Source organism: Marmota flaviventris, chromosome 4 (genome assembly GCF_047511675.1).
Source record: "Marmota flaviventris isolate mMarFla1 chromosome 4, mMarFla1.hap1, whole genome shotgun sequence".
Classification (NCBI taxonomy): domain Eukaryota; kingdom Metazoa; phylum Chordata; class Mammalia; order Rodentia; family Sciuridae; genus Marmota; species Marmota flaviventris.
The window spans coordinates 8,809,195-8,833,825 of record NC_092501.1 but is presented as its reverse complement, the minus strand read 5'-3'; the positions used below and the strand labels follow the sequence as shown (position 1 = coordinate 8,833,825).

Genomic DNA, 24,631 nt, shown 5'->3' with positions numbered 1-24,631 from the left:
AGGGGAACAATGGTTGTTTGAGGCCCAAATCTATACCCCACTAGGTGAAAGAGCCCATCAGGCTCCATAGGTCGGACCAGTTTCTCCCAGGGGGACTCATATTGAACTTGGTGGCTCCAGATCCCTCTGAGGAGCCACCTCTGTGTGCTGGGATGGTCCAGGACATTATGTCCTCCTTCAGAGCTGTAGGGAGATGGGGAAGATGTTGGTACCAGACTCTTTTTGGAATTTATAGTATGAGGCTTTGGGGATTGTTTTAATAGTAAATTCCTTTTGTATGTAAATTTATTAAACAAACAAAACAAACCACAAAAAAACAAAACCAGAGCAGCAGCAGAGAAAGCCCTCCCCAAGGAGAGCCGGTTGTCGTCCCCCTTCCTGTTGACACCTGTCCTCTCCCAGGTGTCCTCCCGTGTCTGTGCGCTGCTCCCAGCTGTCCTGTGTCCCTGGGTGAGAGCCTGAGCTGTCAGTGGAGTGTCCATGGAGGAGTGCAGAGGCCTCTCCATGTCCTCCAAACCTGTCCACCTGTCTCCCGTAGGGACCCTAGGAGCACAGCTCCTCCTGCCTGTGGCTCTGTGATAAGACTGGGGTCCTGGACCCAGCAAGCCAGGGACGGGAAAAGCGCCCACACTTTCATTGCTCCTCCACCCTGACATCCTGGCTTCCCCGGTCTTCTGAGAGGGTGACAAACAGTGGGCTCTCCTGTTCTCACACCAAACCCACGTCAGCAAATTCACACCCTCCACGGGGACATTCCTGAGCTGTGTTAAGCTCCCGAAGGTTCCCTTGGGCTCAGGGCCCAGGGCGCTGCCCAGGTCCACGGGCCTGGAGATGACCACTGTTTGCCGTTAATGAAGCAGAGGGGCCCATGTGGGCTGTGAGAACCAGGAAGCTTCTCTCCCTCAGAGGAGAGACTGGGAGACACTTGATGGTGGCCTGAACTCGTCCAGGGCCTGCTCCTCTTTTTTTAATTTCCTAATACAGATTTTTATTTCTCTATAAACTAAAAATTGTCTCAGGGTACAGGAATATGCATATATTCACATATTCCATTGTATGTGTGTATGTATAGGTATACCCACATACATAGAGGTGTATATATGAAGCTCACAATGACATCATTTTCCTGTTGTTACCTTATTTTGATAACATCTATACATAAAGTAAAGTTTGTGTTTTTCCTTTTATTTGCCTCCATATTTGGGATTGATTCCAGGGCTTTGCACATGATAGGCAATCCCTTTACCTTTAAAAAATATCACCAGCCCAAATTTACCATTTTAGGTTGTATCATTTAAAATTTTTCCATTTACCTTTTTTAAATTGTGCAGTTCCGTGATATTGAGTACATCCGCGGGATTTTGCAACCATTACCACTATCTAGTTCCAGAACTTTCATCATCCCCAGCTAAAACCCCACTGACCTGTCCCCCCTCTTGCTCTTTCCCAGCTTCTGGTAAGCACAGCTCTGCTCTGGGTGTCTGCATTTGCCTCCCTGGTTATTTCCCGTGAATGGAAGCCCTGGCTTTCTTGGCTGCCTTATTCCATTCAGCAGGTTTTCACTTGTGCTTGGCATGTAGGAACGTGTCCTTTCTTTTCACTGCCAGAAGCCATTCCGTGGAACGAATATGCCACCATTGTTGACACCACGTTCTGTTTACCCATTCACCTGTGGATGGGCACAGGTGATCTCTGTCTGTTGGCTGTGTAAATAGTGCTGCCCGAGCAGGCAATACAATTTTTTAAAATACTTATTTATTTATTTTTTAGTTTTTGGTGGACACAACATCTTTTCTTTATTTTTATGTGGTGCTGAGGATTGAACCCAGCGCTTCGTGCATGCCAGGCGAGCGCGCTACCACTTGGCCACATTCCCAGCCCCTACATACAATTTTGGCTGGGATTCCTGTTCCTGGTTCCTCTGGGTATAGACCTAGAAGTGGGTTGTCTGGGTCCTATGCTAATTGAGTGTGTCACTTGTGGGGATGTTGAACCATTTTCTGTAGCTGCTGGAGTGTTGCTGTTCCCACTGGCAGTGTCTGAAGGCTTGGTCTTTCCATATGTCCCCAGCAGTGGTCATGGTGTATCTTGTTCATCATGGTGTCCTGGATGGAGTGAGGTGGTATCTCATTAGGATTATTCCCCCCATTACTGGGGTTTAAACCCAGGGCCTGGTGCATGCCAGGCAGACACTTTACCACTGAGCCACATCCCCAGCCCTCTCTTAGGGATTTTGATACCACTTCCCTAATGACAAATGATGTCCATGTCTAGGAACAACTGATTTCGGTTTGGACCTGAGAGTGGTGAATGGGAGTAACCAGTGTGAAGGCCGGGTGGAGGTCCTGTACAGAGGCTCCTGGGGCACCGTGTGCGATGACGGCTGGGACACCAACGATGCCAACGTGGTCTGCAGGCAGCTGGGCTGTGGCTGGGCTCTGTCTGCCCCAGGGTATGCCCGGTTTGGTCAGGGCTCAGGACCGATTGTTCTAGATGATGTGGCCTGCTCTGGGCATGAGTCCTACCTGTGGAACTGCCACCACCGAGGTTGGCTCTCCCATAACTGTGGACACCAGGAGGACGCAGGAGTCATCTGCTCAGGTGAGCCTCTGGCCCTGCTGGACTCTCACCTCGTGAATGGACTCTGATCAGAGCCCTGGCCTTGCTCTTCATGTCTGAGTCCTGGCTCCTGGGTGGGGACACTGTGGTTCTCCCCTTGAACAGACAGGTGGCTCCCGTGGGATGTGTGCTGGCAGGAGTGACTTCAGACTGAGCCTGAGAAGGACCCCATGGTCTGGGAACTGCCCCTCAGGCTGGGTGAGGCCTCCTCACAAGGGCCCCAGGAGGTCACAGCTGCCCTGCACCTCCCCTCCCTGAGGAGCCCCTCCACTGCCCGTCCTGTGAGTGCTGCTCTCTGACGCCTCCCTGTCTCACTGACTGTCCCCTTCCCCACCTCCTTGGTCCACAGGGTCACTTGAGGCAGTCATTCTTCTCAGGATGGTTAACTGAGGAGACCCTGGACAAAGGGAGATGACTCTGGGTATAGGAATATGCATATATTCATATATATGTACTATTCATGTGTGTATATGTAGGTGTACACACATGTACATAGATGTGTGTATGTGGAGCTCCCATTGACATTATTTCCCTTTGGTTACCTTATTTTGGTAAAAGATATGCACAACATAAAATTTCTCATTTTCCTTTCTTTCACCCATACTGGGAGTCAGATCCAGGACTTTGAATAGTCAAGCCCTTTACCTCTGAACAAAGTTCCCCAGCCCAGATTTAACATTTTAGATGGTATCATTTAAAATTTTCCATTTACCTTTTTTAAATTGTGTAATTCTGTGATATTGAGTATATCCATGGGATTGTGCAACCATTACCACCATCTAGTTCCAGAACTTTCATCCTCCCCAACTAAAACCCCACCGACGTGTCCCAGCTCTTACTCTTTCCCAGCTTCTGGTAAGCACAGCTCTGCTCTGGGTGTCTGGATTTGCCCCCCTGTTTATTTCCCGTGAATGGAAGCCCTGGCTTTCTTGGCTGCCTTATTCCATTCAGCAGGTTTTCACTTGCATTTGGCATGTAGGAACGTGTCCTTTCTTTTCACTGCCAGAAGCCATTCCGTGGAACGAATATGCCACCATTGTTGACCCACGTTCTGTTTACCCATTCACCTGTGGATGGGCACAGGTTGTCTCTGCCTGTTGGCTGTGTAAATAGTGCTGCCAGAGCAGGCACATACAATTTTGGCTGGGTTGCCTGTTCCTGGTTCCTCTGGGTATAGACCTAGAAGTGGGATGTCTGGGTCCTATGCTGATTCAGTGTGTCACTTGTGGGGACGTTGAACCATTTTCTACAGCAGCTGGAGTGTTGCTGTTCCCACCGGCAGTGTCTGAGGGCTTGGTCTTTCCATATGTCCCCAGCAGTGGTCATGGTGTATCTTGTTCATCATGGTGTCCTGGGTGGAGTGAGGTGGTATCTCATTGGGATTATTCCCCCCAGTACTGGGGTTTAAACCCAGGGCTGGTACATGCCAGGCAGACACTTTACCACTGAGCCACATCCCCAGCCCTCTCTTAGGGATTTTGATACCACTTCCCTAATGACAAATGATGCCCATCTCTAGAAACAAATGATTTCAATTTGGACCTGAGACTGGTGAATGGAGGTCACCGGTGTCAAGGCCGGGTGGAGGTCCTTTACAGAGGCTCCTGGGGCACCGTGTGCGATGACGGCTGGGACATCAACGATGCCAACGTGGTCTGCAGGCAGCTGGGCTGTGGCTGGGCTGTGTCTGCCCCTGTGCATGTCCAGTTTGGTCAGGGCTCAGGGCCAATTGTCCTGGATGATGTGGCCTGCTTTGGGCATGAGTCCTATCTGTGGAACTGCCCCAACCGAGGTTGGCTCTCCCATAAGTGTGTCCATGCTGAGGATGCCGGAGTCATCTGCTTAGGTGACAATTCTCTAGAGTCATGTGCAGTTTTGCTGAAGCAACGGCTCCTTTGAACTGGCCTCCTCTCACCCTGAGCTTTTCTGGGAGATAGTGGTTCTCCTGAGACCTGCCCAAGGTAATGACATTACTCATGTCACTGGTGTCTGGCCTTGGTTGGTGTTCTGTGGCTTCTTCCTTAGTTTGGTCCCTAAAGCAGCCAGGGGTTGAGTCTTCTGGAGCCTGTTAGAACAAATTCCCCCAGGGCTGCAGTTTGGAGACAGGCCCTCGGGAGTGTGTTCAGGCCTCCCAAGGAGCATTTCTGAGAGAGGAGGAGGGAAATCACTCCAGCATTTTTCTTGCTCATCATTGTGTGGCTCCTTGTAACACATCTGGTCCGTGGGACTGACTCACGTTCTCTTCTTTTTCCTGTAGGACCTACAAGTTCTCCTACTCCGTCAGGTGAGTGTGTCCCCAGCCCCCTTCTGGGATTGCATTTCCTCTGTGGGATTCTGGAAGGAGGAGGAGTGGGTCAGAGGCGGTGCTCTCAGGAGGGGGTGCTCTCCGAGGCCCAGCTTCCCAGAGTCCTAGCAGCTCCTGCTACTGCTGTTGACAGCGTTTGTCCAGATGCTGCTGTGGAAGGGGCTTTGGGCCTCGGGTCACTTTGGACGTAAATATCTGTCTGAATTAGAGCATGGGGAGTTGGGACCTTCATTGAGGGACATGAGCCGGGAAATCCACTGCACATGTCTGTCTGATAAAGAATCCCTTCCAGAGCATTCTTTGTGCTGCATTGACAATCTTCTGTGCCCCGTGTGTTGGTGCCCAGTGCAGCCTCATGGAGTCCATGTACTCCAGCCTGTAACCAGGAAAATGACCTAATTTGGCTCATCCAGCTAATGACCATGGAATTAAAAATTTATCTGGTAAATAAAACAGATAAATAAATAAAAAAATAAACATTGTCTTTCTAGGTTGGTGGCACCCAACCACCACCATCTCTGCCACCACTTGTCGTAGTATCACGTTTTCTGCCTACGTACAGGACCGGGAGGGATGTCCTGTTCTAAGCCTGTCCCCCGAGGCCATCTCTGTCTGCCCACACCTGCCTGCTCCCTGGGGACCCCTGCACACACACACCCTTCCCACCTCCCCTGTCTGGAGGATGATCTTGACTAAGGAGTTCTGCTTCTTCATTTCAATGAGAGAAATATCCTTAGACAAATAGGCTCATAATTTTATTTCTTGAAGTATTTTCAAAACTTGGGAAGGAAGAAGGGTGACAGATTGTAAATGGGCCATTTCACAGTGATGGTGCTTTTTCCTGTCGTTCCGCAATACGGGTATGTTTCAAAACCTTCCCTTTTGCTCTTAAAACAAGGGGTCCGGCTACTTTTGTATCATGAACCCTTTCCTCACCGTTGTTTGAAACACCTATATTATTTTTTATTGTCCACTATGCGTGAATTGCTCAATGGATCCCCAGTCTCTGTGCATTTAAGTGGTTTATATCTCATTATTATAAATGATTCTGTGACATGGACTATTTTCACAGAGAAATCTTTGCATATATCATCAATTTTTTTCTTTAGGATAGAAATAGATTTAGGAGGCTAATGGTAGCACAGTGCCTGGTATACAGTGTGCCTGGTAAAAATATCAACTCTTCCCATTGGAAGGGTTTTCCCTGTGTTTGGCCACGGTGCCTCTGAGAATGGTTGTGCAGTATGGAATGGTGAAAAAGATAAACTAATTACCTGCCTCAGGTAGTTAGTTGACAGGACTAAACGTTTGTCTGAACTGAGCTGTGAAGTCCCAGTTCCGACAGGTGCTTCCCAGGACAGGCTGGGGTGCCAGAGAACTTCCTTCCTTGGGGGCTGGGGCCGTTCTTTCTGGAAGTGAGACTTCAGCTGACAAGGGGTGCACTCCCTGCATCTTTTCAGGGTCCTCCTTGCCATCTGCACTGACGTCCTCAAATCTCTCCTGCTGGGTCCCTGTGACATGCCGTCCCCTCTTTCCCTCTCTGCCTGGTCTGCTCCCCACTCATCTGGGTCAGGAGCCAAACCCCTGGCCCCACCTTCCCTGGGCTTTCCTCCATCTCGGCCTCGGTCCATGCCTTTGGTCCTCTCCTCCACACGGAGGGCAAGCCCGGTTCCAGCCCCCACTGTAAGCCCAGGGCCGGTGCAGTGCAAATCAGCCAGCCTGCATCAACAACCATGTAGAAGGTGCTAGAAAACTGATCATGATCCTCTCTGTTTGTCAACAGTTGCTGCTTCCACCCTTAGCTACCCAAACGGTAAGTTCTGGGCTCCCTGACGAGTCTGTGGCAGAGGTGCCCACAACCTCCTTCCCTCCCCTCCTGTGGGGGGACAATGAGAATGACAGGGAGCGGGCTCCCTGGGCGCAGCCTCCCGGGAGGGCTTCTCCCCTGCCCTCAGTGGGTGGTGCAAGTCCGGGCTCCTCTTGTCGGGTTTCTGCCTTAGAAATTGAGTAGGAAATTCCTCCCAGGTGGCTGAGCCAGGTGCTGCGGGCTCATCACGTTTCCTTCTTGTTCTGACAGTGATTTCCTGCGGAGGCTTCCTGGCCCAATCCTCAGGAAACTTTTCTAGCCCATTCTACCCAGGGAACTATCCAAACAATGCCAGGTGTGTGTGGGACATTGAGGTCCCGAACAACTATCTGGTGACTGTCATCTTCATAGATGTCCGGTGAGTGCGTGGGCACCAGCAGAATGAGTTGGGGACCCCACAGACATTTAGAGAGAGAAGACATGGGCCATTCAGGGGCGAGGCTTGTCCAGGGACAGGTTTTATTACTAGTTGTTTTTGACCTAGAACAGCAGCAGCCCATGGGGAGGGGGGCCTGGAGCCAAGATCCCTGGAGTGACAAGGGCTCTGGTTTCAAGTTCCAGGTCTGTCACTAATTTGCTGTGTGACCATGGGAAATCACTCGACCTTCCCAAGGGTCAACCCAAGGAGGGGAATAATATATTTTCCTTTCCCTGGTGATTCCGGGACAGGTGCAAGAGTATGTGAAAACACTTGGAAAATGTCACCCAGTGGGAGTAATGGGGAACAATTCAAATCCTCCCCTTAACAACTGCATCCATGTGGGACCCTTCCCTGGCCTCTCCCCATCTTCCCGTGATCAGGTGGAGGGGGGAGCCCGCTGGGACACCAGGTGGCCTGTTCCTCATCCAATTGCAAGTGGGAATCATTGTAAGCAGAAGGGGACGTCACCAAAAGCATGTTAATATATGATCTATTCAGAGAGGGGGTGGCCAAGCTGACCAGGAAGAGGAACCCTTAATGTTCAGAATCCTGGACGCGGGAAACCATGACTTCTCCTCCAGCAGCCATTGCAGAACAAAATAGTTTTCCCTCTTGAGTTCTACTTACAGAGAAGTTGGAAGTCTCTGCTTTAGAAATCCATTTGGGGTTTTGCAAAAGGTATATTATCTGGATCTCACTACAATACAAGGGCTGCATCTCAACCTGACTGGTTCTTTAGCCATCATCTCAATAGCAGCGACGGCCACCATTCAATGACATCTTAGAAAGCACTTGTCCTCAGGCTGTATCACTGGAGCCTCACAACAGCCCCCTTCCATGTGCAGGGACAGGTTTACCCAATATTTATTTATTCAATTACTTGTTTCCATCACTATGAACTCACGGATATTTGTTTTTATTTATTTATTTATTTACATTTTAAAAAATTGGTTCATTTTAGTTTTACACGACCGTAGAATGTATTTTGACATATTATACATACTTGGAGTATAACTCCCCATTCTGGTGGTTGTACACGATATGGGGTTACACTGGTCGTGCATTCATACAGGAATATGTCCAATCCTTCTACTATCTTTCACATTTCCATCCCTGCTCCCTTCCCTTCATTCCTCTTTAATCCAATGAACTTCTGTTCTTCCCTCCCCCTATTGTGTGTTAGCACCTGCATATCAGAGAACATTTCGGCCTTTGGTTTTTGGGATTGGCTTATTTCACTTAGCATAATAGTCTTTAGTCCCATCCATTCACCAGCAAATGCCTTAATTTCATTCTCCTTTATGGCTGAGTAATATTCCATTATGTATATATACCACATTTTATTTATCCATTCATCTGTTGAAGGGCACCTAGGCTGGTTTCATAGCTTAGCTATTGTGAATTAAGCTGCTGTAAACATTGATGTAGCTGTAAACATTGATGTAGCAGCAGCCCATTGATGTAGCTGCATCACTATATATAGTATGCTGATTTTAAGTCCTTTGAGTATATGCTGAGGAATGGGATAACTGTGTTAAATGGTGGTTCCCTTCCAAGTTTTCTGAGGAATCTCCATTTTGCTTTGCAGAGTGGTCGCACCAATTTGCAGCCCCACCAGCCATGTATGAGTGTGCCTTTCCCCCAACATCCTCACCAGCATTTACTGTTACTTGTATTGGACGTTTGTTTTATTCTGGGGGAGCCGGGAATCCTTTGATGGAAGAAAGATGGTCTAAATTAGGATGTGAATCCTTTCTTTTAGGATTTAAAGGGTTGCAGAGAGGCTGCAGATTTCATATGTGCCACCTCAAAAAGCTGAACACAGATCCAAGCAGAGTGGTCGTGGGGGGACAGACCCCCTCAATTCAAGAAAATCAATGATGAGCTTTGTCAGAGTCCCTAGAGCACACCTCCCCTCCCCGCCAGGCATGGACCCCTGTGTCAAGTTGCAGACGAGTTGGGGCTAATGTTGTGTGCTCTGTCCCTGTAGACTTGAAGGAGGCTGCAACTACGACTACATTGAGGTTTTCGACGGCCCCTCCAGCAGCTCCCCGCTCATTGCCAAAGTGTGTGATGGGGCCACGGGCTCCTTCACGTCCTCCTCGAACTTCTTGTCAGTCCGCTTCATCAGTGATGGCAGCGTCACGCAGAGCGGGTTCCAGGCCGCATTCTACTCCATCCCTTCCAACGACAGCACCAGTAAGTGCCCAGGGGAGTGCAGGGTTAGGAGCGGGGAGGTCCCTGGGAGCCTTCTGCGGCTCAGTTCCCCTCTGGTTGTGAAATAAGAAATTAGAGCAGCCCCAGCAGCCCCCCCAGGCTCGATTTCCTGCGGGGAGAGGCCACGTGCAGGAGGTTTTGGGATTCTGGCTGCCTGAATGAGGTCAGCAGTCAGCTCTGACTGATGAGAGTTGGACGGGCCTTAGGCAGTCAGCAGGGACTAAGTAGAAGGCACAAGAGGGTGGTCTCAGCAAATGAGAAGTCAGTGCCCAAGGCAGAGTGACCACTCCGCTGGAAGTTTTGTGACCATCCCGAGTATGAGACACTGGTCATGTCCTGAGACCTAACACATTTGGCTTCTATCTGAAGACGGATGCAGCTTGTCATAGGCACTTCCAGGAAAGGCCATATGGAGCTGATTTAGGATGTTATATGAACTAATGTAAACCTTGGCCAAGGACTGGGCAAGGTGACGTCCAAGGCTTTTTATGTAGTTAGGATTGAAAGCATTGGCTTTCTTCATACCTAAATGACTTTACTCCATGACTTCTCTGCAATTTGACTGTAGTTGCTTTAATTTGTGGGTAATTGGTAACTTGGCAATTCGTTTCGGTTATTTAAAATCCTGCCTGCAACACTCCGTTAGAGAAACCCCAAGTGTCCTCATTGAGCTTTACTGAGGATGGGGCTGGGTGGAGCTCAAGAGCCCTTGGAGGTTGCAGTGAAGCATATTCTGTGCAGGTATCCTACATGCTGACCACCTGGGTCACCATCTTTATCTGTCCACCTGTATCTGGGAAGAGCACCCAGTAGGACTGGAGGGGTTTGGGGGAGCTGACCAAGTGCATGATCTTCCCTTGTCCCTCAGGTCTGTTCTGTCTGCCGAATCACATGCAAGCCAGTGTGAACAGGGACTACCTCCAGTCCCTGGGCTATTCTGCCGGGGACCTTGTCATTTCTGGATGGAATGGGAACTACAGGTGTCAGCCCCAGATAACTTGGAGCCACGTGATATTCACAATCCCCTACACAGGCTGTGGAACCCTCAAGCACGTAAGCCCGGGGCTGCCTCTGTTTCCTGTTTAGCTGCTTCCTTACAGCGATCAAGTGCTAAGCGTCTTGAACACTGGGAATCCAGAAATGCTATCATAGTATAACCCGAACGTAATCAGAATAAAGGAAGATAGACATCTCTGGTGCGTGAAATAGCGGCAACTACCTCCAAGTAGGAGGAGGAAGCTCCGCAGGTTGTTCCTCCAGCTGTGTCCAACGGGGGCGGGGGGGGGCACCTGGCAGGCTGTCACTCACATTAGTGATCCCCAGAGCAGCTCCGAGGGGCAGCTCTGGGTTTTGTAGGGCCTGAAGCCTATACAGTGTAGGGTTGAGGTGAGCGAGAGCAGCAGGGTTGTCATTGAGCAAAGAATGCAAATATATTTTACTTTCCTAAGTTTTACGAAGTTTTACGAAAACTTAGGAAACACATTGCAAACCCGTTGCTAAGCCTTGGCAGAGGCCTGTGGACTCATTGGCTTCACAATGAATCGGTCTCTGCAGCTATGGTTGTTGAGCTGTCACCATCTAGGGTGACCAGCCATCCTGGATTGTCCAAGACTTTACATATTTTAGCATAAGATGTTCCTTGTTTCAGGAAACCCCTCAATCCTGGGCAAACTGGGATGGTTGTCCTCCTACGGGTTATAGATTCTGTGGTTTGTCTCTTTCCCCAAATTCTCATTAAGTAGTTTCCTATTGTCATCCACTTTAAAAATGCTGAACACAATTCATATGGCTGATTGTGACAACTGTTGGTACTGAATTATAAAGTAAAAAAAAAAAAATTCCTTTTAGAAACTGGAAAGAGAAAATATGTGCTTCTTGAGCAGATAGATCCATAGAGCTCTTTCCTATGGCTCTTCCCCAGATCTGGGCCCAGAGTGAAGCCTCTCTGGCACCCCCTAACTGGCTTAGATGACTTGCCCCAGGCTCTTGGTCTGGGGAAAAGGAAAGGAACTGATCAGAGAGGAGAGGAAGGGCCGAGAGGTGCCGAGAACCACAATACGTATCTTCTTAAGCTTTTCTCTTTTCCCATGTTTCACCTGGAAGAGACATATTCAGAGTTCTGCAACTGCAGGCGGGACGTGGCAGATTCTCCAACACATTCCATTCTGAAGGACAATTACATTTGAATATTTGAGCTGCACAGACGCTGGCTTCAGAAAGGACTTTGTTTTTCAGTGTCCCAGCCAGCCAGGAATGGAGTTTTGGCCCTCGATAGGATCATGACTAACACAGAAAACCTCTCTCTCTCTCTGCTTTAGACCTTCTGCTTAGACCATTATTATGTTATTCCCCTGCCCTTTCTTGCAAAAGCACTTGTGGCATGCTGGGAAGCGTAGCATAGGGGACCCGGAGAGATTTACTTCAGACCTGTTCCTCAGGCGGGGAGGAAGTCCTGCAGACTGCAGCCTGGTGATGGTACGCTTGTGCTCACCTTGCTGGGGCCAGATGATCTCGACCATGGAGCTTCTTGGGGACCTTGTCCACCTGTGTCCTCTTGGCCATTCAGCTGCCCCTGCTCCACTCATTACAATACTTCTGCTGGGTCTCTGGCTCCTGTTCCTTCCATTCACTCCATAGGTCCCTAGAGATGCTGCTGAAGCTATTGGTGATACACTGCCAAGCCCTGGGGGGAGATATATATATATATGCCTCATCTTTTCCTAGAAATTCTCACAGGCCCCCAGGTGAAAGGCCACTCTCTGTAGATGGCGGGCACATGAAATGGCAGGAGGCACCAACATTCTTATGAACATGCTGCTTAGCTGCTTAGTGAAAGGCATGGCAGCAGACGGTCCTGTGGTACAGGTGGGCGGGACAGGAAGGACTCCAGGGTTTCCGGGACCCACTCAGTTGTCCATATGAGCCTCAAAGGAGTCCCAACCTCAGAGGTCAAGAGCTGCGATTCTGGATCTCTGTGGCTTCCAGCTCCCACGGAATCCATCACCACGTGGTGGTAGTTACCAATCAACCAAAGCAGAAAGCAGTTAACACCGAGCTCACCGACGTGTGCCCCTCTCCTCAACAAGTATGTGACTATCTTCTCTGAGACCCCAGCAACAGTGAGCATGGAGCAGAACTTTCTGTTCTGAGCCCTAAGCCGTGGAATCCAGGCCGACTTGGCTAGTTGCATGGCAGGTCAAGGTACCATCCAGACACGCCCATTGTGCCATGAGGAGGAGCTCCAAGAGGTGCCAACCACTGGCCCACACTGAGGTCCCCATCATGTGGCAGGGGAAGCAGGGATTGTGCAGGGAGGGGGTCTTGCTCGTTGAGCCGGACATCCAGCCCTGGTGAAAGTCACCGTGGCAGTAGGCATGTGCCATCTCTGTGGCTGTGGAAGGGTTTGACATCTCATTGTCACTGCCTTCTCATTCTAACCCTGAAAATCAGCAATGAGATTCCCTTGGCAGGTGACACATGCCTGACTCTGCTCTCCGACATGCCTCTCCTAGGTAGACAATGACACCATCAACTATTCCAACGTCCTCAAAGCAGCTGTGACAAATGGCATCATCAAAAGGAAGAAGGACCTCCTCATTCATGTCAGCTGCAAGATGCTGCAGAACACCTGGGTCCACACCATGTACATCACCAACGACACCATCCAGGTCAAGGAAGTGCAGTACGGCAACTTCGACGTGAACATTTCCTTCTACACATCCCCCTCTTTCTCCTACCCCGTGACCAGCAGCCCATACTTAGTGGATCTGGACCAGAGTCTGTACCTTCAGGCTGAGATCCTGCATTCGGACGCCTCGCTGGCCTTGTTTGTGGACACCTGTGTGGCTTCTCCAAACCCCAACGACTTCTCATCTCTGACTTACGTTCTCATCCGAAGTGGGTAAGGGCTGTCTTTCTGGGCAAGATTTAACCCTTTGCCTGAAAAGTCAAACAATGAGTAGCCCTGAAGCTTTGAGGACTCCAGATTTTGGTTAACCAGAGTTCTTAGGAGTTCAAGTGCAGAGGATCCCATGTTGTATGCAGTCACATCATGTGGCTTTTACCCTTGAGGTGCTTTTGTGCTGTGTCCTGGGCCACATCCTGACCTGCCCCATCTCCTGCTTACATGTTAGAATGGAAGAACCCACCAGTGGTCAGGTTGGCTGTCAACTGGGATTAAGCCCCAAATAAAGTTAGTTTCTTTTGACAAGTGGCTTCTGATTGTGCCCAGCCACCAGGTGACCCAACTCTAGCCTTAGGGTTAGAAAGCCCTATAAGCTGTGGGGAAATCATTGGATGTGGAGCAGACCAAGGTGGAAGTATGTGCCTCTGGGCCAGTTTCCTCATCTGTCAACTGGGGATGGTGACGTTCACATCAGAAGGCTACTGGGAGGACTACATGGAAAAGAGTGGATGGGCTCCTAGCATAGAGTGGGCCCAGCAGGTGGTCCACAGAATTGTTACACCAGAGGCAGCGGGAGGTCCTCGTGACCTCCCTTAGCCCGGGAAGTTCTGCAGTCCAGCTCAGGGAGATCTGCTCTCCCGTGCTCCAGCTTCCCTGCATGAGGCGTGCTGGAGCTGGGGTTGACTCCTCTGCACTCCTGCAGGGCTCCCAACCAATCCCCATTCGGTAGTCTCTGCTGGCGGATGGCATGGCACCTCTTGGCTTACACCTTGTAGCCATTGCTGCCAAGAGAAGTTACGCTAACAGGGTAAGGGGTGCTGCTAGGCATCTCACTTCCCTGAGGTCCTAAGACACATCTCTTTCCGGGCACAATTTGAACATATGTCAGTTCAGTAAACAGAAATTGAAGCTTGTCTTTTCATAGCCACCCCCTCAGTAGCAAAGATGGGGAGAAGGCTTACTCAGAACCCCATTCCTCAAATAGTAACAAAGTGGCATTTCAAGTGGTGTAAAGTGGTCAAAATTAATGCAATTGATGAGTGATTCAGTTTCCCCTGGCCAAAGGATTCTTGTCTGTGGTGACATTCTGCCATATATGTGATTGATGGAGTATGCCTGGAGAATGGAGGGCTGCACTTGGGGGAGAGTGTCCCCAATGGGTCTGGAGCACAGGAGTCACCCGGCCCTCAACCACATCATCCACCTGTAGGCCCATGAGAATTAACTGGGCTCAGACTTTTCCTGTCCACACACATTCTCCTTATTTGGTCACACTTGGTATCTTGCATTTTCATTTTATTTTAAATTTTGTTCTTGTATTTTAAACAATTTCCCCAGGTGATTCTGAAGAGCAGCCTGGGCTCTGCAGCTCTGGCGCCCACAGAGCCCCTGACTGGCAGGGTTTTATGGGAAATGCAGTCATTGGCCTAGCAGCTCCCAGGTTACCCTGACCTTCCACAAGTGTCCCACCTCTGAATGGACCCCTGGGTATTTTCTCTCACCCTGGTGGCTAAGGGGGCTGCTGTGGAAACCGAAATCTGGGTATCTGAGACCAGCTGAGTTGAAAACAGAGGTAGGAAGAAAGCTCTGGAAGTGGAAATAGGAGGGTAAGCAGACGCAGGGCCAGGACTTCAGGACAGCCTGGCTGCTCTGTCACCAGCCCAGGCCAGCTTTCCTTGCCTCTTCTCTCTTGCCCCATCACATGGTACCAGCGAGATGCTTCCTCACCCATTTCTTAGCAAAGTTCCTTAGGCAAAGACTCAGGTTGCTTTCCTTCCAGCACCAACCAGCTGGAAGGAGGCGCCTGGGGGGTCAGGAAGTGCTTGATCCTGGAGGAGGGTCCTGGAGCTACTCAGGCCAGTGTGGAAAGCATAGCTACATGGTCCCAGTGGCTCAGGAGGAGCAGACCCTGGGAGTGGGAGGGCCAGGCAGGTCAGGGAATGTCAGCAGTACCCAGTGTGCAGCCCAGTGTCACCTTGCAGGGCCCTGCAACCAGAAGAGGGATGAAGTCATTTTCTTTCCTGGCCTATCTCTGACCTGCTTATGGGCTCCACATTTGAGCCATTTCCCTGACTTATCCAGCTTGTAGGGGGCCATGGAGCACATGGTCATTGGGACTGGGCTTTACCACATTGGGCACTGTGGGGCTTGCTTGTCTATCTGGAAACTCCAGGGGTATTTTCTAGTTAAAGATGCTGGAGATGTACCAGAGCCACCGGGATCCGTCTGCACGCCTCTCAGTGAGGGGACACTGAGCCAGGCCTCAGTGGAGGCCTGGGCTTCTGGGAGTTCTGCTCCTGGTGCAACTGAGTCAGGATGAATCCCGGGCCCTGGTGAGAGCTAACAAGTTTCTTTTCTCTTCTCCCAGGTGTGTAAGGGATGAAACCTACCAAACCTACTACTCGCCATCACCCCGCATCACCCGCTTCAAATTCAGTTCCTTCCACTTCCTGAACCGCTTCCCCACAGTGTACCTGCAGTGTAAACTGGTGGTGTGCAGAGCGTACGACTACTCTTCGCGCTGCTACAGAGGCTGTGTGGTGAGATCCAAGAGGGATGTGGGCTCCTACCAGGAAAAGGTGGATGTCGTCCTGGGACCCATCCAGCTGCAGCCCCCTACCAAAGAGAAGAACCAGCCACCCTCAGACTCCACTTCCAACCAGCGCCCAAGGCCGTGACTCCCCAGGACTTGGGAAGCTTCTGCCGGTTCCCACTCAAATTGAGCACCTATTATGTGCCAGGCACTGTGCTATGCCTGGCCACACAGAGTAGAATTAGACCTGGTTGCTATCTTCCCCCAGGGCTCTAGGTCTCTGGGGCCCATGTGAAGGGCTTGGGCAGAGTTCTGGCCTGGAAACAGACAGACCTGGCCCCTGTCTCTTCTGGGTCTGAACTGCCAGAACGCACACTTCTCATCTGTAAAGTGAAAATGCTAGCACATCTCTTAGGACTGTTGAGAGGGTTCAATAAAGTAATGTTAATCAAACTGCCTTGGCACCTGCTTGGTGTGAGTGGCTGAGTGCTGGGTGAACAGTAGTTTTTGTGATGATCACCACTGTTACCCAGAGGAACAGCGTTAGTGACGATCTCATTCCTCCTGATGATAATAATGTAACACTGGGTGTGTTGAAATCAGGTCTGGGCAGCTGTGGAGACACAGCAGCAGGGCTTCGTAGGGACTGCTGGCAGGGTGTGGCACTGCACAAGCCAGATCCTGTTCCCCCCTAGAGCAGGGAGTACAGTCTCTGCCCTGCTGTTTGGTCAGGGGGGTGGATGAAGCAGGGCTCGCTGCGGGCTTCTCAGGATATCTTCCCAGATTGGAGACAGGTCAGCAGATATGCTGGCTGTGGTGACAGGGGCAGGAGTGGGGCAGTAATGGCCACGAATCCTCTTCACGATCAGGGTGCCCACCTTGGGTGGGTGTCTGACAGCTCCTCCTCTTCCTGCCCATCCCCGTGGCCCGCTGGTTCTAGACTCTTTCCTTACTTATTCATTCAGTGCATTTATCTACTGAAGGCCTACTGTGTGCCAGGAGGCAAGAAAATAAACAGATAAAGATTAAAATGTTACACTCCAGTGGGGCAAGATGCAATCACCTGACGGGGTCGGAGCTACGGAGATGAGCGGGGCAGGAGGGGCTGGGCCGGGCCAGCTCTCCTCTTACTCGACTCCAGCAGCCACCGCAGTGGGGCAGGTTCTGTCTGCCTCTTGCCTGGGTTCTTGCAACCATTCCGAAAACACCCCACCCCCTCCCCTCCGGTCTTGTTCTCCCAAAGCCCAGCTCTCAGTTCCTACCCCAAACCCCTTCCCTGACTCCGTGGCTAACAAGACTATGCGAAATAAATCTCTCAGCCTGAACTCAACGGCCATCTGGGGCGTGGCCTCGGCTTCCCCTTGGCAACTTCCTTGATTTCTCTACCCTTCCCACAGAACAGCTCTAGGGGGTCACCGCCCTGCCTTGCCTGCCCTCTCCGGGTCCTCTAGGCTCCATCCAGGTCCCCACTCTCCCCAGACCCGGCAGAGGCGGATGTAGAGAAGCTGGCCACTCCCGGGGTGCTGTCACAGCACGGCTGTCCTCGAGGGGGTCGCCCTAGCTGGCTGTGGCAGGTCGTGCTGGGGAGGATGAAGTGACCTCAGAGCCACCCTTGGAGCACTAGGACGCAAGCCAGAGCTCGCTCAGACGAGGGCCCGTGACCTCAGGCACCCAGAGAGGCTGCAAGGAATGAGGTGCCCAGCTTGGTGCCCAGCAGCATTCTGACCCCGGGGGCAGGGTGAGGTGGCAGTGAAGAAAGGCAGGAGTCAGGGCTTCCCCAGATCCACAGGCTCAGGCTGGGCAGAATGTCACAGAAGAATGGTGCCAACGGCTACACCTACGTGCCGCTGTGAGCCAAAACCTAGCGGCAGCAGAACCCTCTCTAGATAGAAACCCTTGTCTGGTCTTTCATTAATCAGCTCCTTGGACGACAGTACAAGTCTCGACTTTCCGCACGATAGGGCAAACTGAACAAAATATCCCTTTGAAAGCAAGTGAGTGTCCGCTTGGTCAGAGTTTCCAGAGGCTCACCTACATACTGGACCTCTCGACTGGACCCTGTCAGCAGGAACAGCAAAGGGCTTCCAGAACCCTCCAGGGAATGGATAGTGTGTCCTCCCCGTGTGGCCTGTTTGGGATCTGTCCAGAGCAGGATATGAAGGATGAAGACCAGACAAAGACAAGAATGCTGCCACACCGTGATTCTTCGTGCTTGTGACTTAAAATCAAACATGACTGCTCCATTCCTCCAGGAGACTGCATCTCTCTGTTTGTGACACTGTGTCCACACTGTGGGCTACAGAGGGTTGGGGAGTGGGCATGCAAACCCCGAGGGCCCCTAGGAGAGGAGTCTTGGTTGCACAACGTCTCCAGGGAGAATGGGGTTGACAGGTGACCCCAGAAGCTCAGAAGAGACGGATGGGTTCCAAGGCGGCAGTGAATCTGCTGGAAGGCAGAAGAGAAGGCAGACCCCAGGCCCTTAGCTGGACTCCACAGGAATGGGAACGTTTGTGTACCGTGCTGGCATCCACCCCTGGACCAGGCTCAGGACCCCTCCCCAGAGAGGGAGCTTCTCGGACAAGCCTAACTCTGTGACTTGAGTGGGGTGAAGCCCAGTAGGACAGCAGCTGCTGGGGATACTCCAGGACAAAGGGACAGCTCTGCAGCTCTGACCGGTGCTGACTGAGAGCTGCCCACCAGCTCTCTGTGGGCTGCAGGGTGAGCTCCTGAACCTTTCTAGGGAGCAGAGGAGCTAGGGGGCGGATTTTGCCAGTGTCCTTCTCCTGGCCATCCCTGCCCATACCCCACGTGCCCTCCCAGGTGATCCAGAAGAGACTGGAGGTCAGGCTGTGGGGCCAGCCTGTCATGGAATTCAGTGGCAATGCAGTGAAAGGCAGGCACCTGCCCAGGCAGCCGCCTTGGGAAAGCCCTCAGAAAGCGAATTCTATGTGTTTGGAAATCTTAAAGGCCAGCTGATAAACAGCTGTTACTAAGAATTCCATTGTAGAGACTTACAATTTAGTGAACCATGTTAGGAACAAAGGTCTATTCACCACTTCCTCGTTCTTTGGCTTCATATGACTTCCATCATTGCCTAAGGTTATTTTGCATGTATCATCTCTGTCTGGTGGAAAGGCTACCTAGTGCTAAGTGACAGCCCATCTAGTCCCAGCTCCACATACAGTAGTGCCATATTGTTAGCATAAAATGGCCATCGTGGGGGGGACATGCAACGAATGGAAATCATGCTCCAAACCAGGGCTCTGTCATTCCCAGAAGTTGTTGGTCAGCATTTCCCAACGTGCCACGGCCCACAGCTCATCCATTAGGGATCCACACACTAGCAGAGCTGGGAAAAACTCTCTGCTGGGCTGCCACTATGTTCAAACTTCCTCCATGAGCATTACCTCCTGTGAAGGGCATCTTATTTGAGTAGGTGTAAAATCTAAGGTTACTTGGGCCAGGAGAGGTCTTGGCAAGTTCCATCAGGCTCTGAGGAAAGCAAGACCCCACAAAGCCCAGGTGGACCATGGTTGTGTGCCCGTGAGGAGGGGCAAGCTGCCCAGGGGCAGGAGAGGGACAAGGCATGCACCAGGAGCCCCGAGGAGGGGCTGTGCCATGAAGATGTTGAGGTCTGGCCCTCTCTTCCCCACCCTGAGCTCAGCACCAAATTCCCTCTCGGGCCCCTCTTCGCCATGCAGGAGTCTGAAGCCCCTCAATCCTACCTCAGATCTCTGGCCTGAGGCCACTGGCAGGTGACAGTTCTGTTTGTCCTGGAACTCCTGGCCAGGAGCCATATTTTTGTGTCTATGACCTGAAGTGAGGACCAGAATCCCTGCAGATCAGACTCAAAAATGGTACCACAGGATCCCCTGGAGGTTAAACCTCCAAGAGTGAGCCACGGAGCCTGTGGGGGCACTATGGCCTCTGGCAACTGGAGCGCCCAGCCAGGGCAGCTGCTCAGAAGGAAAAGGAGGGCCCACAGCACACACAGCAAGAGCACTGAGTGGAGATGAGGCTCATGCCATGGGGCTAAGATTCTTGAAGAGTAGGCAGTCAACAGAGGGGTGGAAAATTTCAAAATTTGCCGCATCCTCATTTGTAGCCTATGGGGAGCTCTTCAGGTCAAGAGAGCCTTAACTGGTCGACTCCCACCAGACTGTCCCGTGATCCAATGCCGTCAGAATCTCCCCTCAACCCATCTGCTTCCACCGCTTGCACCCATTATAGGCTTTGGGGGCGGGGATTATAGGGGGCAAAGGTGAAGAAAACTCGCCTCTTGATGCTTGTCCTCCGTGGCTATCTAAGTGATAGAGGACCAAGGTGCCTGAGGTGCCAATGGGGAGTGCCAACCTCAGGGGTGGGGGTGGGCTGTAGACTGAAATGTCAGGAGCTCACAGGGAACACGGGATCAGAAGACTCTTAGGACAGAGACCTTCACATGTCACCTTCCTCCCCTGTGGGTGTCACTGGTGAGATGTTAGGAGAGGAGTGGAGTGGGTGGGAGGGACCAGGAAGCTGCTGGACATTTGGACCTATAAAATCACAGGGAGGCTCTCATATAGGGTTGTTAGGGGTTTGTGCTTGACTCAGTCAGTGTCTGGGTTGTTTTAATTATTTTGATTCCTAGGGAGGCATTCTCAGATGGGACTAGGAATTGCAAAAGCATGTGAGCCTTAGTGTGTGTGTGTGTGTGTGTGTGTGTGTGCGCGCGCGCGCGCGTGCGTGTGTGTATTTAATATTGGGTTACGAATTGGTGAATTCCTTTGTTTGGGCTGCCATACAAATATCATAGATTGGGCAATTTAAACCACATAAATTCGGAAGTCCAAGTTCTCTGTGTGCATCTCCATCTTAATCTCCTCTTCTTGTGAAGTCCCATTAGGTATGGGGCCCTCCTAATATCTCCTTTAACCTTAATTACCTCTTTAAAGACTCTGTCTCCAAATACAGTCATATTGTGAGATACTTTGAATTAGGATTTCAGCATATGTATCTTGGCAGAGTGGGGCTCCGTGCAGCCCATAACAACTGGAAAATGTCTTCTAACATCACTTGCAGAGCTGTTAGGAACATTTGTGACTCACTGTGTTCAATGCAGGCAGTGATGGCAGTTTTTGACCTCCAGGAGAAATGGAAGAGAATTGTCTCAGAGGCCAAGGACACCCTGAGGGCTGGGAGCTCTAGGACTCTGTCCTAAGATGCTGTCCAAAACCAGGCCTTGGGCTTGTCTTTGAATATTTCTCACCATCATATATAGGTCTATAAACATGTGCCTTCTTCTTCCTGTAACATGGAGGGGAAAACCAACATCATCCCTGGAGATAAAGGATGCTGAACTGAGGTGTTGCTGTTTGAGTAAAATATAAAGATGGTGCAAGGGAATTAAAAAAGGCTGAGCCGTATCAGAAAGTAGTTTTCAAACTTTAGCCTCCAGTGGGGAGCTTCTTCTGGCAGCCTGGCCTGCAACACCAGCTTGCAGCCCTTGCCATACCCGCCCGAGCTTCTGAGGGGTGACTCTCCAGCCACTTCTAGATAACTTATTTGGTGTCTGATGCAGATGCAGCCGTGAGTCCCTGCTGGGACGATCTCCTGGGCACTCAACACCTAGCGGTAGAGAGAGCCTATGAAAAGACAGAGGGTGGAAATTTTCAAAATTAAAAAAAAAAAAAACAAGCTGATCAGTCAACAGGCTCAATAGGAAAGCAACGTTCCAGATGGGACTAGGAATTGCAATGGTCTAAGGTCCAGAAATGACGGGAAGCCCAGTGGCAAGCTGGGCTGACGCTCGGCCTGCAGGGCCAGCTCCATGTTCCCACGGGGCTGGGAAGGCTCCCTAGACAGGCTCTCCAGTGGGCCGACCCACCCAGCGAGCAAGAGAGGCTGATGTGATCCTGTCGATCTGAGGGCCAGAGCTGGGGGAGGCAAAGGCCACAGACAGGGCCCAGGCACCCACCCATCTTTGGCAGATCTGCCCTCTCCCCACAGCCATGGCAGGTGATTCCGCTGGTTCCAGGCTAGGGGCCCAGGAGGGGCCCAAGTGAAACCCTGAGACCAGGAGAGGACCGCACCAGTGGGAGGGTGGGAGAACTGGGGGGGAGCACAGACGTAGGGAGAGACAAAGGGAAATTGATGATGAAATACCTCCCACTCCAAATGGGCTGTAAATCAAAAGCACAAAATACAATCATGTGAATAAAATGCTAAAGACGACAGCCAGCAAAACCAACAGTCGGACTGCAAATTTACCCCAGATTTGTTTTGCAGCTTTGCTATTGAGTTAAAATTCAAACGGCATAAATTTAACCACTCTAAAGTATACAGTTCAGTAGTTTTTAGTACTGTCACAATGTTGTGCAATCCCCTCCTCTTTCTGGCTCCAGTTTTTTTGGTTTTTGTATTTCATCATCTCTAGGTAAAACCCTGTGCCTGTTCAGCAGGCATTCCTACTGCCCTCCCCGCAGGCCCCACAACCACTAATCTGCTTTCTGTGTCAACGAGGTACCCACTCACTCTGTTCACTCCAGATTAACTCTAAAGAACATTCCCATAGAGGTTTTAATAAGAATGTTAAAGATGACCCAAGTATCACTGAACGCACAACTTGAGTTTTCTTTTTCTTAAATTTGTTTTGAAATGCTTTCCGACGCACAGAAATGTTGCAAGAAGAGCACCGAGAACTCCCAGATCCACACGAGGCAGATCCCCTCCACTGGACTCTCCCTGCGTTGGCTCCACCACCCTCTCGGTTTCTGTTTATTCCCATTTTCATCAGTTCTTTTTTTCCTGAACCATCTGAGAGTAAGCTGCAGACAAGAAGCCTCATCAGCCCTGAATAAGCCAAGCCAGCATTTCCCCCCAACAGAGACACCTTTCTGCACCATCACCAATTCCAGAAATCAACTCTTCCCATCCAGGCCACAGACCCCGTTCCAATATTGCCAACTGTCCCCACAATGTCTTTTTCATTTTCAGGGTCCAGGATTCCACTGGAAAGCACACATTGCATTTAGTTACAAAGTCTCCTCAGTACTGACCCACTCAGAAGGAGTCCTCCATCTGCTCCTGACTGTGAAAAGTCAAGGCTTGGAGTGTGTGTGATGCCCTCTGTTCGGGTCCATCCACTGTTTCCTGATGGTGGATCTCATCTTGCATCCTTGGCAGGAAAAATCACAGCAATGATGCTCAGCTCTTCCAGGGCATCATAGCAGGGGCACATGACGTCCACCCACCACTCCTGTGGTGATCTGAACTTTGGCCACCTGGTCATGTTGGTGCTGTTGGTTTCTTGGTGGCCAAAGGAGCCATCTGTCTTTTTGTTACTGATTTTCATTTTGAGATTTTGCCATTATCCTTTGCCCCTGTTAATGAGCATAGTTATCAAGTTTTTGGTGTGGTGAGAACATGGAGACCTATTACCCAAGAGCTGTGGTTGGAAAGGATTTCAGGGTAACGGCTGACTTAGAACCCCAGAGCTGTGCTACGCGCCAGGAAGAACATTTGCCGAATGGTAGGTGACGAGCTGATTTGGAATGGAGGGAACATTCAATGATGGATTTAAAAGACATAATTGTCCTTTAAATCAAAGTTTCTTATCTTTAAGTCTTTGATCCATTTTGAATTGACTCTTTTTGCATATAATGAGAGAGTCTAGTGTCTTTCTTCTATATATAAATATACAGTTTTCCCAGAACCAATTGTTGAAGAGACTTTCCTTTCTCCAAAGAATGTACTTATGCATTTGATCAAATTTGAGGAGTTTTCTTCTCTTATATCTTCAATATTTTTCTTTCCTTACTTCTTCTAGAACACCCATAAAGCATATGTCAGTATGCTTGATGGTTTCTCATAGATTCCTTAGGTTCTATTCTCTATTCCTCATTTGAAAATTCCTCATTCCACTCTTCCCTGGAATGGATGGTTCCAATTGCCTTACCTTCAGCTTCAGCAATTCTTCCGCCTGTTCGATTCTGCTGCTCTTCTCTCTAGTGAATTTCCATTTCAGGTGTTGTGCTTCTTGGCTCCAGATTATCTACTCTAGGTTTTATAATTCATATGTCTTTTAGGATATTCTAGGATTATTTTTGCACTGTTCTCTTGATTCCCTTTATGTCTCTACCCATGGTGCCCTCTATCTCTTTGATCATATCTAGGAAGTTTATTTTTAAAATATTTGTTTAGTAAGCCGTTCGTCTGGGCTTCTTCAGGGATGGCTACTGTTAGTTCTTTTTTTATTAAATTTATGGATGTGGATCATACTTTCCTTTCAAGTACACACACACACACACACACATGCACACACTTCCAAGTTCTGTTGAATAATGGACATTTGAATATTTTACTGTATTAACCATGGATATAGGTTTCTCTCCCTTCCCTGGGGGGCTGAAATTATTTCTGTTGAGGGCTACAGCAGTCAATATGTTCAGTGATTTTTTTCCAAACTGTACCTGCAAAGACTGTATTCCTTTTTTGTGTAAAGTTCCTGGAGTATCTGTTCCAGTTTTATTCGACTAGCCATAGTCCTGGCACAGATTTCCTCCAACACTAACCTCTTTCCTCATCCAACACTCCCAGCATTTGCAGTTTGAAGGACTCCACAGCCCAATGTGGTTACTCCTGAGACATGTGGCAAGCTCGGCCGTTGTTGCACTGGAGGGACAACACCTGGGATTCCAGGCCCGTCACCTTCCGTTAGGTCACTCTTCTGACTCACTCTTTGACTCCCTGCTGAAGACCTTTCAATGACCACCTGCTTTTTGGAT

General features: G+C 50.2%; 1 protein-coding gene across 1 annotated transcript in view; it reads left to right on the top strand.

Annotated features, from left to right (window-relative positions):
• Positions 1–16,011, top strand: part of Dmbt1 (deleted in malignant brain tumors 1) — a 38,444-nt gene extending 22,433 nt beyond the window's left edge. The window contains 10 exon segments of the mRNA XM_071611698.1: positions 2,190–2,229; positions 2,279–2,633; positions 2,725–2,728; positions 4,139–4,462; positions 6,591–6,629; positions 7,005–7,149; positions 9,203–9,411; positions 10,298–10,482; positions 12,942–13,330; positions 15,702–16,011. Coding sequence (XP_071467799.1) covers positions 2,190–2,229; positions 2,279–2,633; positions 2,725–2,728; positions 4,139–4,462; positions 6,591–6,629; positions 7,005–7,149; positions 9,203–9,411; positions 10,298–10,482; positions 12,942–13,330; positions 15,702–16,011 — 2,000 coding nt within the window.
• The last annotated feature ends 8,620 nt before the right edge of the window (positions 16,012–24,631 follow it).